The sequence below is a fragment of the Canis lupus genome, chromosome 13 (genome assembly GCF_003254725.2).
Source record: "Canis lupus dingo isolate Sandy chromosome 13, ASM325472v2, whole genome shotgun sequence".
NCBI classification, from domain to species: domain Eukaryota; kingdom Metazoa; phylum Chordata; class Mammalia; order Carnivora; family Canidae; genus Canis; species Canis lupus.
The window spans coordinates 62,356,108-62,374,301 of NC_064255.1; the positions used below are offsets into that span (position 1 = coordinate 62,356,108).

At 38.8% G+C, this 18,194-nt stretch overlaps 1 protein-coding gene across 5 annotated transcripts; it reads right to left on the reverse strand.

The window, feature by feature from the left end:
• Window positions 1-4,561: 4,561 nt before the first annotated feature.
• Window positions 4,562-18,053, reverse strand: LOC112652104 (cytochrome c oxidase assembly protein COX18, mitochondrial). 5 transcript variants are annotated; one of them, XR_007401749.1, is made up of 7 exons: window positions 17,707-18,053; window positions 15,569-15,669; window positions 13,427-13,590; window positions 11,826-11,950; window positions 9,626-9,733; window positions 8,794-8,894; window positions 6,979-7,117 (listed from the first exon to the last, which is right to left on the reverse strand). XR_007401749.1 is itself a non-coding variant. In XM_049093052.1 (6 exons), exons 1-6 carry the CDS (start codon window positions 18,016-18,018, stop codon window positions 5,300-5,302), a joined length of 837 nt encoding a protein of 278 aa, XP_048949009.1. In that variant the 5' UTR covers window positions 18,019-18,052; the 3' UTR covers window positions 4,562-5,299. The 5 variants fall into 5 exon arrangements, 4 of the variants coding, with proteins under 4 accessions (XP_048949009.1, XP_025291317.3, XP_025291318.3 ...); XM_049093052.1 differs by lacking the exons at window positions 6,979-7,117; window positions 8,794-8,894 and adding an exon at window positions 4,562-5,326 and having other exon boundaries at window positions 17,707-18,052; XM_025435532.3 differs by lacking the exon at window positions 8,794-8,894 and having other exon boundaries at window positions 4,562-7,117; window positions 17,707-18,052.
• Between the last annotated feature and the right edge of the window lie 141 nt (window positions 18,054-18,194).

Consider the following 18,194-nt stretch of genomic DNA (forward strand, 5'->3'; position numbering starts at 1 on the left):
CTCTAGCCACTTCTTCCTGAGTCGTATCCTTTATTATAAATGGATAACACGAAGTGCATTCCTGAGTTTTGTGAGCCATTTTAGCATATTATCAAACCCGAGGAGGAGGTTATAGGAACCCTCAATCTGCAAACAAGTCAGACAAAGGTACATAATCCTACACTCTGTAGATTACTCTGTAGTTACTCTGTGGGTAACCTGAAGATCTACTACTTGAGGTTGGTGTCTGAGGAGGGGCAGCAGTCCTTTGGGACTGAGCCCCGAACCTACGGGATATGATACCAACATATGCATGTTCTCTGTGAGACCACCATACCTTTTGTGCACTTTGAGTCTGGGGGCCATTTTAAACAGAAATCATCAATAAAAAAGATAAAAATGAGAAAAATATGGTACTAAATAGACCATAAAACACTTATTTACAGTAGGACGGGTAAAACAAAAAGGCAGTGTCACCTCATTTGATCTTAGCGGAGTGTGAGCACTGGACGATTTAGGTTTTATTGTTTTAAAGTAAATTCCATGCCCAGTGTGGGGCATGACCTCAAGATCAAGAGTCTTATGGTATACAGCCTGAGCCAGCCAAGGTGCCCCACCATTCGTATTTTACAAATACATTTTAGTGAGTAGATGAATTCACGAATATGAATCTGTGAATGCTGTGAATCAGCTGTATTTCAAAGTAAAATAACACAGTATCAGGTAGGTAAGAGTTAAGGATGAAAAGGAAGATATTTCATTTCAAAATCTAAACTTGGGGAACGGCTGGGTGGCTCAGCAGTTGAGGGCATCATCCTGGAGAGCCAGGATCAAGTCCCACAATCAGGCTCCTCGCAGGGAGCCTGCTTCTCCCTCTGCCTCTGTCTCTGTGTGTCTCTCATGAATAAATAAATAAAATCTTTAAAAAACCAAACAAAAAAACACAAAATATATACTTAGTTGCAGCTGTAATGTTAAATGGCAACTGTAGTTTTTATTTGGATCCCCAAATAGAACATTCGTATTTGAAAACTCAAGTGCAATGGAAGCTTCTATAATAAAACTTTATGAGAATTTATTACCTGTTGCAACACATAGGATAAATTTTAAATAGCATGGAATATGAACCTGTTAATTCTCTCATAGGTATAGAATTTATATTTTTAACTCCTTGCCCTCAGAAGCATCCACCACTCACAGAAGATCCAGGAAGCTTGAAGTTATAATTAGAAGAAATTCCTCAAATTATTTGTACTATGGTAAACATGCAGAAATGCAGTTGCAATGAAAGGAATATGGTTAGGTATATATATTTCATAATCCCTTTTAAGTTTCCCTAGGGAGCTCCATTTTAGCCAGAAGACAAAAATCAAAGCTAAATTAAATACAGTGCTTCCTTCCCAGCCAAGGCAAAACAAATATAAATTGCTTTATCGGGGACACAGGGAAAGAAGCACACCTGTGATATTTTCTCAAAACGGGAAAGAGAAATTGGGCACTTTCCTTGGAAGCCTCTTTTCGTGAAATTCTTGGCCCTCTGGAGTTAGCAGAGACTTTCAAGAATAGAAATTTCTTTTTGTTGCCTTAGAATAACTCAGTGACTGTTTTCTTGGAGCACTTTTAGTTTTATTTCAGATCTTTACATAATGCTTTTGTTCCCAAACACTCAGAAGCCCTCACCTTATTAAATAAAATCAGCAGTACAGGACTAGGCAATTAAAGGTAAGACTACTCTGTAAAACTTGCCAGAATACAGGGCAGTCCAGAAGGCAATCAGTGGTCGAACACAAGGGGCCAGGGTTCTCTCTACATCTATTCCTTAGGGACAGTTGTGTCACTCTCTCTCTCATGTTCAAGTTACAGAAAAGCAAAAAGTTACTGTTCTAAGCATTAGACAAGGCCTCTGTGTGAACACTTTATTTATTTAAGTGTTTATTAAAGATTTGGCTCAGGTTGTGATCCTGGAGTCTTGGGATCAAGTCCTGCATTGGGCTTCCTGTATGGAGTCTGCTTTTCCCTCTGCCTCTGTCTCTGACTCTCTCTCTGTGTCTCTCATGAATAAATACAATCTTACAAAAAAAAAAAAAAAAAAAAAGAAATGTATAGAATGGTTGAATCACTATACTGTATGCCTGAAACCAATATAATGCTGTACATTAATTATACTGGAATTAAAACTTAAAAAAAATGTGGATACAGAAATATCTTCAACAATAAAAGAATTATACAAACATAAAATAATTTAATCATTATGAAAACAGAAAACATGATGGAAAAATAAAAATAAAAAAGGACTCCCCCAGTTAGCATTAGTTTGATTCCAGTATCCGTTTTTCACTTTATCAATTTTTCACTTTTTGATCTTTGTATTTCATATGATTAGAAACACATGTAAAAATAGTCTTTACGTTTTGCCTGAAGTGTTCATGGATGAAAATTCATATAAATGAGTACATTAAAAATATATATGAACATAAGCTCCTATTTTACTTGTTTAAATACAGAAATCCGAAATTTCAGAAATATCTATGGGTTTTAATACTACACAAATTCAAATGTCCCAAAGTTAAATACTGATTTCACAAAATACAGTATAATTAGAAAATATCAGTTATAACAACTTTATATTCCTAAGTTTCAAATGGAAAATTTTCCATGGATTCCTATAATTTCCAGATAATCAATGTCCTGGTAGAATCAGCTCATAAAAAGAGGTGAGCATCGATAATGATGGCCTATTGTAACTACAGTCTCATGTTTTGCATCATATTTGCATACTGAGCTTTAATACAGAAACCTAAATTCTTATGGATTCATAGATTCTTAATGGATTCATAGATCATACCTGAAATCCTAATTTTGCATTCTGTGATAACTTCACTTATCACCCTGGGGGGAAAACAAACCACATTCTTTGTTTCTAGGATCTGAGTTTCTACTGTTTTGGGGCTTAATCTGGTATTAAAGTCATTTAAAAGGCCATTTTCCAAAAAAAAAAAAAAAAAACTCAAATAAGAAGTGATTCCTGGGATCCTAGGAGAAATCTATGAAGACACATGGATGAATTAAGCATAGGAGTAAAGTGAGAGAAAATATTGAGGTGTATTTGGGCCCTCATTTTCTTCCACTTTTCCCCACAAACAATTCCCCCCCTATTGTACAGGTACTGACTGTACCTCTTCTGAGATGTAAGGGTTTGGTCTTTAGCTCTTGAGTGCTTTTAAAGGAACCTAGAAAGGCTTGCTCTCTAAGAGGTTTTGAAACCTCTCCTGGGTTATCTGTGAAGGTGGCAATCACGGATTTTACTTTTAAATGTCATCTTTTCGGGATGCCTGAGTGGTTCAGTGGTTGAGTGCCCGCCTTTAGCCCAGGGTGTGATTCTGGGATCCAGGATTGAGTTCCACATTGGGCTCCCTGCAGGGGGCCTGCTTCTCCCTCAGCCTATGTCTTTGCCTCTGTCTCTCATGAATAAATAAAAATCTTAAAATAAATGTCATCTTTCCACCTATGACATCTGGCCAAGATAGGGCTGTGCAGGTTTACTCTCACGATGCTTCCAGGGAAACTAATTTTGGGTTATTCAGGTATGCCAGTTCTATCTCCTAACATATGTCTGAGCTCTATCTTAATGGTGTAACAGAAATTGATCCAGAAAGGAGTCACCTTTCCTCACTCTTGGGCTGAGACACCCATAAAAAAAAGTGATTTTGGCCTAAGACACAAAAGTAAGGCCCATCTGCAAAAAGACCCCCTTTCAGAAGGAAAGAAGGGGGTTACAGACATGTAGACTATGGTCTCCATCTGAAAAGACAAAAAAAGATTTCCTGAACGCTGTAGGGTGCAGGACAGGCCCTCAGCAGGAGAGAAGCATCCAACAGGAAGTTGTCAAGGGATCTTTACAGTGTGTGTTGTCCTCTTGTTCCCCATCCAGTATCCACCTCCCCTGACCTCATGCTCTAGAAGTGTTCCAGACCATGACAGACTCTACTGGGGAAATAAGATCAAAGACCACAGACTTGGGATTTTCTAAAACATGACTTGCCATTTACTAAAAATATGCCTGGAGAAAGGAATGAGACAAACATTTACCAGCCTGAAGTCAGGCGACTGATTCACTTCAGTTCATCATGTATCAGTTTTCTTTATTCATGAGAATTTTCCAAGATCCCATCCACCTCCAAACCTACCAGAAATTATTTTGAGGTCTGAGAGGAAGGATCTTGTATTCTCAAATTTATACAATTTTTTAAAAGATTTTATTTATTTATTCTTGAGACACAAAGAGTGAGAGAGAGAGAAAGAGGCAAAGACAGAGGCAGAGGGAGAAGCAAGCTCCATGCAGGGAGCCCGATGTGGGACTGGATCCCGGGACTCCTGCATCACACTCTGAGCCAAAGGCAGACACTCAACGACTGAGCCACCCAGGCATCCCAAATTTATACAAATTTTCAAAGCAGTTCAAAAATGTTTGAGAACAGGAGTGCAATAGGAAACAAGGTAAGCTATTCGTCTGAAAAACAAAACAAAACAAAAAGATGTTAAGTGTACATTTAGAAATCAAGAGGAATCAAAGTAAACAAGATAAAGTATGGAAAAGGGAGTCACAGCATTCCTTTATTTCTTTCAGAAAGTGACAAACTTCTTCGAATAAGATGGGGGAAGAGGGCTGATTTGCCTCAACCAATTGTGAGAAAAATCTATGAATCAGTCAGTACCCAAAGACAACCATGGCCAGACTTGACTTGTACCAGAGACAGACAAATTTTTCCCAAATTCCCTTTCCTCTTTTTGCTATAAAACAACCAGCATACAGGGACGCCAGGGTGGCTCAGCGGTTTAGCGCAGCCTTCAGCCCAGGGCGTGATCCTGGAGACCGGGGATCGAGTCCCACGTCAGGCTCCCTGCATGGAGCCTAGTTCTCCCTCTGCCTCTCTCTCTCTCTCTCTCTCTCTCGCTCTGTGTCTCTCATAAATAAATAAATAAAATCTTTAAAAAAAATTCTTAAAAAAAAAAAAAAAGAAAAAAGAAAAAACAACCAGCATACACATTTCTGCCTTTGCTTCCTTGATTGTACATGTTCCAAAAGGTCAATTCTTGTTATCTGAGGTAGTTATATTCTAAAAGTTACCACGAACACTTAGTAACCACGAAACCATTGCCCTTAGAGAATATACAGGGTTGTGTTCCTGTGACCTTGTCACATTTTTGCCAACTCATCATTACAATATGTTGTTGATTTCTTAATGGCAAACTCATGGCTAACACAGCATCATAACTCATGCCTGAATGAAGTTTATTTAATGTAGGTGTTACTTTCTCCTTAGGGAACATCACAGCATTCTTGTGCCTGGAAAAAATAGATACCACCTTAGCATGACAACAGTTGGAGACCATTTTAAATAGTGACATCACCAACAAAAAGCACAAAAATGAAAAAAAAAATGGCACTACACCACGTAAAGGACACTTGGTTACACAGTACGAGAGATGACAAGAAGCCACAGTGTTGCCTTGTTTGACCTAGCTGGGAACACACCTTGAATGACTCAAATTTTTGCCACTGTTTGTCCAAAAATAACATCAAGAGCACTGTACTGACTTGGGGGTTACAAATAAATTTTAGTGAGTAGGCAAACCAGCAAATATGAAGTCTGTGCATGAGGACTGATTGCACAAAGGTTTCAATTCTTTCACTGAGATTGGACAATTACCTCAGTAGGAGCAGTCATGAACCAGAACTGGGAAGTCGAGAAGAGAACCAGGTCCCAATTGCTACCTCTAAATTCCTGGTAAGGTGACAGCCCCAAAAGCTGACATTCCTGACGTTAACAGACATTCCTCAAGAAATGACTAATTAATTCCACGTTAGTTTTCGTTTAATTGTAAAACATGAGATGGGATGATAGGGCATCTCAAAAGCAGGTTCATATTTCAACTCAATGAAAATTTGTAATTTACAATCTTCTCAAATGACTGTCAAGTTTATTCATAGATAACCCAACTGTGATTAGTTTTATCATCTTTTCAAATCAAACAAGCAAAAAACTGGATCCACAATTTATATTATCTGTTAATTTTTTCTATATTAAGCACCTATGATAGTTTAAACCCACTAGAATACTTAATCCTTCCAAATAGTTTATAAAATCACCTCCATAGTAGGTAGCTGCCCTTCTGATTTCCTTCAACTATACAAACTTAATGCTTAAGATTTCCCACTTTGGGCTCTAGCTGTACTCAGTGCTATCCTCTAGTCCAGTCTTCTCAAGTTATAGAAAGAGGAATGCACCCTTCTTGTAGTCTTTCAGAGCAGGGTTGAAAGGCAACATCACCTATGATATTAGGTACTTTCTTATAAGGACTAATCTACTGCATATATTTCGTTCATTTTTTAAAAGTCACACATTAACTCATCATCATTGTGTGTCCGATTAGAATAAGATTTCTCAGCCAGGAATGACCAGAAAGCCTCAAGACAGGGGGAAGGAAAAGGTCATCAACGAAGGCCCCCATTGTGAGTCCCAAGATTTTCCTGAAAAGAAAGCCGTAGCCTTAGCAAATAAATGGGTCTATGATCCTCCACATCTCCAAAATTTTAAGAACCACCTCAACGGATTCTCTTACTTTATAAAACTTTAATGTAGGAGACTGGTCAGTATAATCTGACATCATTCAGTATTTGATCCTGTTTTCCAAAGTTGTGGCACCTCTAGTAAGTTATAATTTTATAAGCAGAACCAGACACTTTCAATCTACTTTTGTTATTTTTCAATACAATTAAACATAAAATTCTAGCACTTAAAAAAGTTTAAGTATTGTCAAATATATTTGGATTGTATCTTAACCCACAGTACTACAATTCATGATTTTAAATAAAAACAAATTAAATCACATCTGAATTTCTAAACATAAATATATTGTGATAGCAACACTTGCAATTGTTTCAAAATTACTGGAAAGCATGTCATTTTCTTGAAATGAACTTGGTATAAAAGGCAGCAAAGAGGTCCTTATAAGGAGAGTCTGAATCTGACTTGGTCAACGGTATTCGGCAAAGCTGGCGAAATCTAGGAGAGCGCAGCAGCAAGTTCTGTGAAAGCCCCATGAGGCTGGAGCATAACCAGTAGAGTACAATCGACTAGAAAGAGAAGAAAGGACATGAATTTTGGTACTTCTTCACTGTCCAAGGACACCGATGTCTAGAGACTAGCAGGCAATAAAAGAGAAAATGACAACGTGGGCAAAAGCAGCAGTGGACCAGCACTTCATGAGATATGTGGCAGCTATTCAATACCTGTGACAGCTTTAATAGGCAAGAAAGAGGGCTGAAAGGACCAAAAAGTGACAAGAAAGCAAAGGAGAGGTAGTCATGATAGAATGCGGGCAACAGAGAGCAGTGTCCAGGCAGAGGTCAAGAGAGATCTCCCTGTCCCTCTGGGGCAATTCAGCATCCTTCCCCCGACCAAGAGTCCTGACAAGCTGTTACACTGGAGGTAGGGTCCTGGGGGCACAGCCATTCAGGCTTCCTAGACTGCATTTTCCTCCACGCAACGATCTATCACCTCAAATTTTCCCAGTAACTGGTTTCTAAGTATGGGCAACAAGGCCTCATCTTTGCCTTTTTCAGAGACAGTCTCAGCATCATCTTCAACTTTCTTCTGTGCTTCCATTCAGAGTGATTTATTTAGGTCGTTGACTAGGTTCTGTAACCTCTCAAAGTATTCCCACACATATATCTATTCAAACTATTCTTTGGCATCAGAATGTGACCAGGCCACAGAGGTTTGATCCTGTGGTGGCTGAGTCTAGGTCTTGGAGTTGAACTACCTGAATGGGAATTCCATTTATTTGATTCCAGGGAAGTTATTTTCCTTCTGTTTCAGTCTCCTCATTTATAAAATGGGGACTGAACTATACCAGCCTTAGAAGGCTGATGCGAAGAAAAAGTGAGATAGTTCACAAACACTAATCAGCACAGTATGTGGCCCATATTAAGCATTTGCATTTGTACCAAAGCAAACTTTTAGGGGAAGAAAATACATCCTCAAAGCAAATTAGCATAGTAGTTTTGAGTAGGAGCCAAACTGCTGGATGTGCCTTAAACACTTAAGTGATATAAATTATCAATTAATAGATGAGTGACCTTGGATGAGCTACTTATACTTACCCTCTCTGTGTCTCAGTTTTTTCATCACTCAAGTGGAGATGGTAAATAGCATCTATCTCAGTGGACACTGGATGAATTATATGAGCTAATATATATAAACCTTTTAAAACTGTGCCTGACACAAAGTCAATATTGAATGAGTATTAGCCATCATATCATCATCATCTGACTTATCCAGTATGCAAAGAGTACTCTGAAACCACAACTGCCTTCTAAGAATAATTCTTCTTCCTTAGTAATGAAATTCTCATTTTAAACTGGGTATATGGCCATCAAAAAAAAAAAAAAAAGGCTGATTTCCAGTTCCTTTTGGAACCAGATGTGGCCATGTAACTCAGATGCAAGCACGAGTGTTTGGTGTGACATCTGACAAAGTTCCCTAAAGGAGCTAAATGTACTTGAAGCACCCTTTTACCATTCCTGCAAGATAAGCTCCAGCAGCCATCATGACCATACTGTGGCCTTAAGGATAGGAATCTCAGGCTGTGGATGATGGAGCATGAGAGAAGCAGGCTGGGTTTCTCATGTATCTTCATGAAGCTGCCACATAAGCTCCACACGAAATTGCCTAACTCTAAATTTCCTACATTTGAGAGAATAAACTTTTGGGTATTTAAGACACTGCTTTTGAGAGCTCTGTTACTTACTTTAAACCCAATCATTCACTGAATATTCACTGCTCTTTTATTTGATCAGGGAGTTTCCTCAGTTATAATTAGTAAAATTTCTCACCAGAAATGCACTCAACCTGTAAATGTAAAATGTACAAATACGTTTTTGATGCTGAAAATGTACTATTTCAGATTCTTAAGACAATGAAGTACTTTGGGAATATGCTGATATAACCCTAACTGTCCCCAACAGATGAATTCTACTTCATGGTCTATGTGTTGGCCTTGAAGCAGAGACAGAGATAATACCTAAGACAGCTTTTGCCTCTTTGCACTACATATCACTGGGAAATAAGCAAAAGGCTAAAAATATGAAATAACTGCAAACATAACTATTTTTTCCTATTTCTACCAAAGTGTAATAACATATAAATGGGGGCAGGTGTACTTACTTCACTGAATTGTTACGAGGTTAAACAATATTACATATGAACCCATATAGACATGGCACAAAATTTTGTTTCTTTTTTAAGAGCTAAACTCCTTGACCTACTCTATGCAGACAGAAGGAATTCAGTATTTCAACTAGCCAAACAGAACAAATGCTATGTTTATAGCACTGTGCAAGATGTAAAGAAAAGAAAGAAAAAGGAGCTTGACAGTTAACTCACATTCACACAAAAGATTAGCCAATCCCAAGAAATGTCAAGTGTCACTTGGTGATAGAGAAACAGAAACTTGGAAACCAGTAAGGGACTTAGCAGTCAAAGCAGCTCAACAGAAGACGCGGAACCCTAGCCAGTCTAAGTGAAGCACAGGGAGGATTTAGATTTAGCACGTGCTACACGCAGTGGGGGTGCTTACTCACTGAAGGTACTGTCGCAGCAACTGGAATCATCAACACTGATACTGCACGAACAAAGTATGTAATATATGTCTGAAAACGAGACATTCCAATTTTTTGCAGGGCAAAAATCTAAGAAGGTAGAATAATAAACACACAATGATTATTAAGCATACTAAATAAGACAAGCTTTAAACTACAACTTGAGTTTTGACTGGCCTCCTATATTTTAATAGAAGTAAAAGAATTAAAACACTGATAAATGTATAGAGTTGACCATCGGTGTTTTTAAAAAAATTATGCAGAATTATTAAATGGAGCTTTAATTAATAGCAATAAAGGAGATTCAGCTATATTAAAGAGAATCACAGCATAATTTTTATAAATCAATGTTTTCTTAAAGACTTAAGACTGAGGGCAGCGCCGGTGGCGCAGCGGTTTGGCGCCGCCTGCGGCCCGGGGTGTGATCCTGGAGACCAGGGATTGAGTCCCACGTCAGGCTCCCTGCATGGAGCCTGCTTCTCCCTCTGCCTGTGTCTCTGCCTCTCTCTCTCTCTCTCTCTGGGTCTCTATGAATAAATAAATAAAATCTTAAAAAAAAAAAAAGACTTAAGACTGAAAAGTGCTTTTAAGATAGTTGCTATGTATGAATCCCTATCCTTGTTTTGGCATTTAAACCAGTGCCTGGCTTAAAGAAGGAACATAAAAGATACCTCAAAGGTTTGTGGATCTGGCTATATGGAGTAAGGGGAAGAATCTGGCTAGGAAAAGCTGTGAAAAGCAATTATACCTTACGAATAACTTATTTAAGTGGCAGAATAGTGCAATGATTGTGAGCACAGATTTTACAACCAAACTACCTAGATTCACACAGCAGCCCTGCACTTAGTGGTGATGTGACTTTTATAAGTTACTTAACGTTTCTGTGCCTCACTTTCTCTACCTTTAAATGGGGATAATATTAGTACCTACACCACAGGATTATTCTAAGAATTAAATGAGTTAATTCATGCAAATTGATTATAATAGTGCCTGTCACATGGTGTATATTATGTAAAGAGTAAGTTTTTATTAAACTTACATATACTGGGTCATTAGTTGGTAAAAGGAAAGATTAGAGGATTGATATTAATTCACTGTGACCTTGTGTTTATCACTTCCTTCATTCTAACAAATATTCACTAGGTACCAACCATATTCAATTGTGCTAGGTGATCTCAGGGAAACAAACTTAGAGTACACATGGAGTCTTTCTCAAGAAACCTTAACCCAAGACATTAGAGTATCATCTTCACTCTTCTCATCTGAAAAAATAAGGGGTGCATTCAATTTTCCAAACAGAGACCAGTGATGGGTCTGTGAAATGAGATTCTAAGGATTATTTCTAAGGTTTCCTCCGTTTCAAAGAATCTAAGTTCTACTCAACTGAGAACAGCACCTTTTACGATTCAAGGTTTTTCTTCCTCTAAACTGTTAAGTAACACAGAATGAGATAATGGTAAGAAACAGCTGACAGGTCATATTTTATACGTATGTGTTTTTCCACTCCATCATATAAGAAGTTATGACTTTTCTAGGGTCATACAATTAAAAAAAAAAAAAAAAGACAATCAGATACTGTGTTTCCTGCTTGCAAATTTACATTTTAAAATATTTTTTTTTTAATTTTTTTATTTATTTATGATAGTCACAGAGAGAGAGAGAGGCAGAGACACAGGCAGAGGGAGAAGCAGGCTCCATGCACTGGGAGCCCGACGTGGGAATCGATCCCGGGTCTCCAGGATCGCGCCCTGGGCCAAAGGCAGGCGCCAAACTGCTGCGCCACCCAGGGATCCCGCAAATTTACATTTTAAACATATACACAAAATACCAATCTATTGTGAGACTAAACCAGAGTAACCATCTTAATTACGGTCTCTACAAAAACAAATCACAAAATTGTGTGTATTAGATTCATAACTGTAAAGCTGAAAGAGACTTTGGAAGTGTTCTAATTCAGCTCTTCCATTTTAATTATGAACATTCTAGCCCCTAGAGAGGTTAAAGAATTGGCCTAAGACAGGCGGAGTTTGCCAACAGCTGATCTATGACCAGAAAAACAAGGAATCTCAATTCTAGTTCAGAGCTATCACTACCAACTCAAACACATTTATACCTGATGTTGGAAAGCAACAAAAAACCCAAAAATTAAATGGCAAACAAATCTCATTTAAAAACCACTGACCTCCACTATTAATAAATTGATGACACCAACAGAAATAGGCAGAATCCAGGTAGAATCCAGTGCAGTGAGGTCAGGAAACCACAGGATTCCATCAGTAGCTAACTGTTCCTGAACAGAAAAACCTGCTAAGACAATTTTATAAATAAAACATAGCAGAGGAAAATGCGTAAGACATAAGTAGTCTGATTCAAATAAGGCGTCCTTCACACTAAAGACTTGCATTGGTTTCATTCATTTTCATTCCACAACATAAATTAGTCCTTCCTGTACTGAGAAAGAAGCAAGAAGCTCTCGGAAGCAAACAGATGTAGGAGCATAAAGATGTGTAGCAGTTCTCTTCAAATTTATATTTATAGAACTATTTGTCCATAGGCTTTCTTTCAAGTCTGTTCAGATATTTTCTGGTTAGAAATGCCTTTAAGTAAAAGTAAAAAACAAATGCTTTAGTTTATAGTTTCTTAATAACTGTTTACATTTGTAACTGTGAAAGCTTTTCTGGTCCCTTAATTTTATAAATGGGAAAAATTCTTGGCCAGGAAACTGAATTATGGAATTGTAACACTAATTTTCTGACATCCATGAAGGAGTATAGTTGACCTTTAAACAGCCTGGGAGTTAGGAGTGCCAACCCTCCGAGCAGCTGAAGATCTGTGTATCAAGTGCCTGACTTGGCTCAATTGGTAGAGCAGGTAACTCTTGATCTCAGGGTTGTGAATTTAAGTCCCATATTTGGTGTAGAGATTACTTAAAAATAAAATCTTAAAAAAAAAAAAAAATCTGTGTATAACTTTTGACTCTCCAAGAACTACAGAAAGCCAACTGTTGTCTGGAAGCCTTACCAATAACATTTGTATGCTTATATACCATACACTGTATTCTTACAAAAAAGCTAAAGAAGAGAAAATGCTACGAAGAAAATCATAAGGGGCACCTGGGTGGCTCCGTAGGTTAAGCACTCAACTCCTGATTTGGGGTCAGGTCACCATCTCAGGGTTATGAGATGGAGCCCTGTGTGGGGCTTCGTGCCCAGTGGGAAGTCTGCTGAAGATTCTCCCTCTCCACTCCTAACTCTGGGAAATAAATAAGGGGTAGTGGAAGGGGAGGTGGGTGAGGGGATGGGGTGACTGGGTGACGGGCACTGAGGGGGGCACTCGACAGGATGAGCACTGGGTGTTATACTATATGTTGGCAAATTAAACTCCAATAAAAAAAAATACACACACACACACAGAGACAAAAAGATTCTCCCTCTCCTGCAAACCCATCCCTTCTAAAATTAAAAAAAAATCTAACGAAGAGAAAATACATTCACAGTACTGTAAAAATATACCTGTAAGTGGACCTACCCAGTTTGAACCTGTATTAATTAACCTTCCTAGATTAATTTGTTTACTCAACATGGCTAGTTTGCTTACACTTAGTATTTTAAAATCTATACCCTTGTAAGAAAGATGGTAAAAATATTCTAATCATGAAAAGTATAGAGATTTTTTTTTGCTTGTTTTTTTTTTTTGTTTGTTTTGTTTTGTTTAGACTCCTTTAGACTACAAAGACAATGTTAGTGAACTTATTTGGGGGAAACAGACTTCTATAATAACTACCTTCTGAATGTGCTGCCCCTGTGCTAAAATTCCGGAGAGCAACAGACATGAAGATCCACATCGGAAACTGAATCCAGACCAATATAGTGGCTTTGAAAGGGTGGCAGTTATCCCGAACATACAGCTCTGAAACAAGCCTCCGCATATTCTTTAGATAAGTGAGCCTAGTTTGAGGGAAGAAGGGAAAAAGGGAAAGGAGAAAATATCACCTGATTATTAACAGTGCTTCATACCCACAGCACAGACACATCCATCTTGTGGTTATTCACTAAATTATACTAAGAGGTTGCCTAATAAAAGGCAAAAAAAAAGTCTTTTACTGAAGATTCTCTAGCAATGTACTCAAATTATGTAACAATTTGATAAATCTGCCATTATCAAACTACAAGCTTTGTCTCTGGTGCTCTCTGGCCAATTAGATTTTAATAAGGGAAATTTTACTACTGGCATGGCATGACCACAGTTTGTATCAGAATTCTAAAAGTGAAAGCATATTTAACTTAAATCCTTCCATTCTAGCCAAGCTCAATTACTTGATCCCTGAGCGTACCTTTTGCAGCAATGTGGTTTTGTAATATCTATGCTCCTGACCTATCAAAATAGTTTTTATTCTTCTGCCAACTCTTTTATGAAGATTTTCTTAATCTGTTTCTCTGTTAACCCTATTAGTTATTCCTGTTCTTAAGTCCCACTTTCTAGTCTCCTTGAAGATCAAGTGTTGGGTCTTACCCATCTCTAAATGTCTTGTAGCATGTTTTGTACAATGCAGACACTCAAGAACCTTGAAGTTAATAGAATTATAGTGTATTATTGCACTAAGACAGTACATAGACATTCCAGGCTTATAATTTAGACTCTGTATGCTTTTCCAACTTTATTTCTTACTACTCTTCTACAGATACCTGTATATTCTGGTGCCTACAGTTGCATAGGCTATCCAGTTAATCAGATTTCTATACCAGCATGCATGTGGAAGTCATTAAGTCATCTGTGTAGACAGCCCAGTTACCTGGCTATCCACCTGACAAACTCACTTATATCCTTCAAGACTCAGTTCCACTGAAAAATGCAAGAAATTCTCAGTGTATTTGCCCTGAAAGTCATGTATCTGTGCAAGGATGTGTCTGGACGATCATTCTGCCAATGCTCCGTGAGCAAGGTACCAGTCTTGTCTAGGCTTCATATATAAATCAGATGAACAGCTTACTAATTTGTTCTTTTGGTCTGGAGTCATCATTCTTAGATTCATCTGATCATTAAAACTTCGTAACTGTTAAATCTGTCAACTTATCAGGTAAAGATACTTTTCTTTTAAATGTCAGATCTTTTCAACACTAAATAAAGAGAAAAACAATTTCATATTGAAGCTATTTGGCAAATTTATACGTGTATAGATAGGTAAAAACATACAGATAACCATATATACACATTATATATACACAATATAAAGCCCTTATTTTTCTCGTTGCTGTGAACTGGTGAATACTTAGTCACAGTCTAGTAAGGATTAGAATCTAAGTATCTTAGGCTGATTGAAGGAGGACTTAGAAGTTCCCGTTCCTAGTGGATAACCCAACCCCAGGCCACGGGACTGCAAAATTCATGATCAAGCAATAAGGGCTTTCTTAGAGCCCAGGCAGACAACTACACAGGTTAACTACAGTGGATGGGCAGCACTTTGGCTACCTAATTTCTTCTACCAGAGCATTCTCTACCTCCCCCTTCTTGTGGGCTGGTATCTCTCTTTCCAAAATGGTCAAGTGTGTAAATAATCTGTATTATTTGCTGATTAAAATCCTAACAGAGTGGCACAGTATCTTCATTCATGAAGCCTTCTCTGACTCCACGATGACTGAGCTCCTTGTGTATAACCTTGTTTACAACAGTTAATTCAGTCATATTTGTTTACAGGTCTTTTTCAGGAGGCTGGAGTCCCTCAAGAAGGAACTTGCTCTTTGTTTCTCCATTTCTTGCTTTCAGTTCACTGTATAAAACTACCACACCACACAAACTTATTAAACTATTAAAGAATGAAAGAACTACTTTGCTGCTAAAGCTATAAACACCCAAACCTATAATCAATAGAACTACTTATACAGTATATATCTATGTATATGGTCTATATTCCTAGAATTAGCTTACCTGGCAACCCTTTTGGACCACTTCAACTGATTTGCACGAACCGCAACTTCCTGGTTAAGATGCCTTGCAATGTTTTTTATTTCTGGCTGTAAATTTTCCACCTAGCTAAAGAAAAAGCAAAATTTGTTAGAAGTACATAAAGGATCTTTATTCATAACCACTCATCATTTTACTCTCTATTCCTCTTACTGAAAAAATGTGGTTTACTGATCATCTGAAAAAAAAAAAAAAAAATTTAAGTCTAAGCATAAGGTCATTCATTTGCTTACGGTATCTTCAGTCACAACGAAACTCAAATTCCAGCCTATACTCTTAGCTATGCGAGTTATTTAAGCTCTAATACCCCGTTCCCTCATATATAAAATGTCTAACAGCACCTACTTCACAGAATTATTATAAGGATTAAACAAGAACTGAACCCTACACTTTAATGTTTCATCCCTGGACTTCTGAGTAACATAAAGTGGAAAAACATTAAGTCTATATTAAGACTGTAACCACAGAGTCACAAAAAGTCTGCATTTATTTCCGCCGTGTTAATTCTTTCTGTAAAGTGCCTCGCTGCCTCGATGGTGCTGATGATTTCCTTTGTTTCTGGGTCCCCCATCCCTAAAAAACAGTCTGAAAACACGAAAACCATTATTTTTCGAAGCCTCTCCTTTGAATGATATTTTGCTTTCAAAGCCCTTTAACTCCCGTTATCTGACTTGATCTCATAGCATCGTGAAGGGGGCCAGGAAACTATTACTATCCTGATTCCACAGAAGAGAAAGAAGCACTGAAGGCCAAGCGGGCCTCTGGCTGGGGCCAACGAGAGCGGTAGGTGACACAGCCTGAAAAAGGAATCACGTTTGCCCACGGCTGTAGCTTAGCAGGGCTTTTTTCTAGTTAAGAGAGATGAACTGGGATACTTGGGGACAAAAGATGCTGCAGGCCTACGGGCGGCTACAACCTTCAAGACGGCAATTCTACAAGTTTCTCCGTACACACAGCGACTTCTACCGATTCCTCGTCTCTCTGGTTCTCTAACAAACAGCAAGCTCAGTGACCGCTTGGGCTTAGAGCACAGACCTAGTAGGGGAAAGAAACGACAGGCACATGCGTCACCGAACATCTCTGGATTCACGTATCCAGTGCTCGATAGATTTCTGATTAAGAAGGTGGTCGTGGGGGATCGATCCCTGGTTTGGCGCCTGCCTTTGGACCAGGATGCAATCCTGGGGTCCTGGGATCGAGTCCCATGTCGGGCTCCCGGTGCACGGAGCCTGCTTCTCCCTCTGCCTATGTCTCTGCCTCTCTCTCTCTGTGTGTCTCTCATAAATAAATAAATAAATTAATTAATTAATTAATTAATAGATAAATAGGTAAATAGATAAATAAATAACAAAAAATAAATAAAAAATAAAAAGTAAAAAAAACAAATAGATAAATAAATAGATAAATAAATAAATAACAAAAAATAAATAAAAAATAAAAAGTAAAAAAAACAAATAGATAAATAAATAGATAAATAAATAACAAAAAATAAAAAATAAAAATAAATAGATAAATAGATAAGTAGATAGATAAATAGATAAAGATAAATAGATAAATAAATAAAAACAAATAAATAAATAGATAAATAAATAATAAATAACAAATAAAAATAAATAAAAAATAAAAATAAATAAATATAGATAAATAGATAAACAAATAGATAAATAGATAAGTAGATAAATAAATAATAAATAACAAATAAAAATTAAATAAATAAATAGATAAATAAACAGACGGATAAATAGATAAATAAATAATAACAAAAATAAATAAAAAATAAAGATAAATAAATAAATATTCAAATAAATAAATAGATAGATAAGTAGATAAATAATAAATAACATAAAAATTAAATAAATAAATAAATAGATGGATACATAGATAAATAATAAATAACAAATAAAAAATAAAATAATAAATAGCTAGACAGACAGAAGGCGGTCGCGAGCTTCACGCCGCGCGGGGCAGATGCAGGGGGCGGGGTCGGGTCGGGGTCGGGGTCGGGTGTTCCTGCCGCGGGCGCCCCCGCCGGCCCCCACCGGCCCCCGCCGGCCCTCACCGGCCCTCCGCGGCCCTCCGGGCGCAGGCCGCGCGCCGCTCACCTTGGCCAGGATGTAGTGCTGGTAGGCGGCCAGGGGCAGCGTGACGGCGCCGCGGAGGGCCACGGTGCCGAGCCCGATGCAGGCCCACCAGGGCAGGCCCGCGGCGGCGTGCAGGCCGAGCAGCATCTCCTCCGCGCCCCGCACCGGCGCCGACGCGGCCAGGGCCTCGTACCAGCCGCCAGGGCCGCCTGGGCCGCCTGCCGACCCCGACGCCACCGCCCGCGCCCACTGCGGACACCGGCCGCCGCCCGCGGGGGTGGGCGCCGCGAGCCGCGGCCTCCGCAGCCGCCCAGCGCCCAGCCGGCACAGCATGTCGGCGCCAGGGCTCCGCCAGACGTCGACGTCACAGAGCAGCGCCGGCTGCGCTTCGCTCGGCCTCGGCCCCGGCCCCCACGCGCACGCGCGCCCTCTCTCGGCACCCTCGACCTTCGCCAGCCGGCCAGTGGCGTCGGCGTCGCACGGGCGATGACGCATCGGTAGGGAAGCCC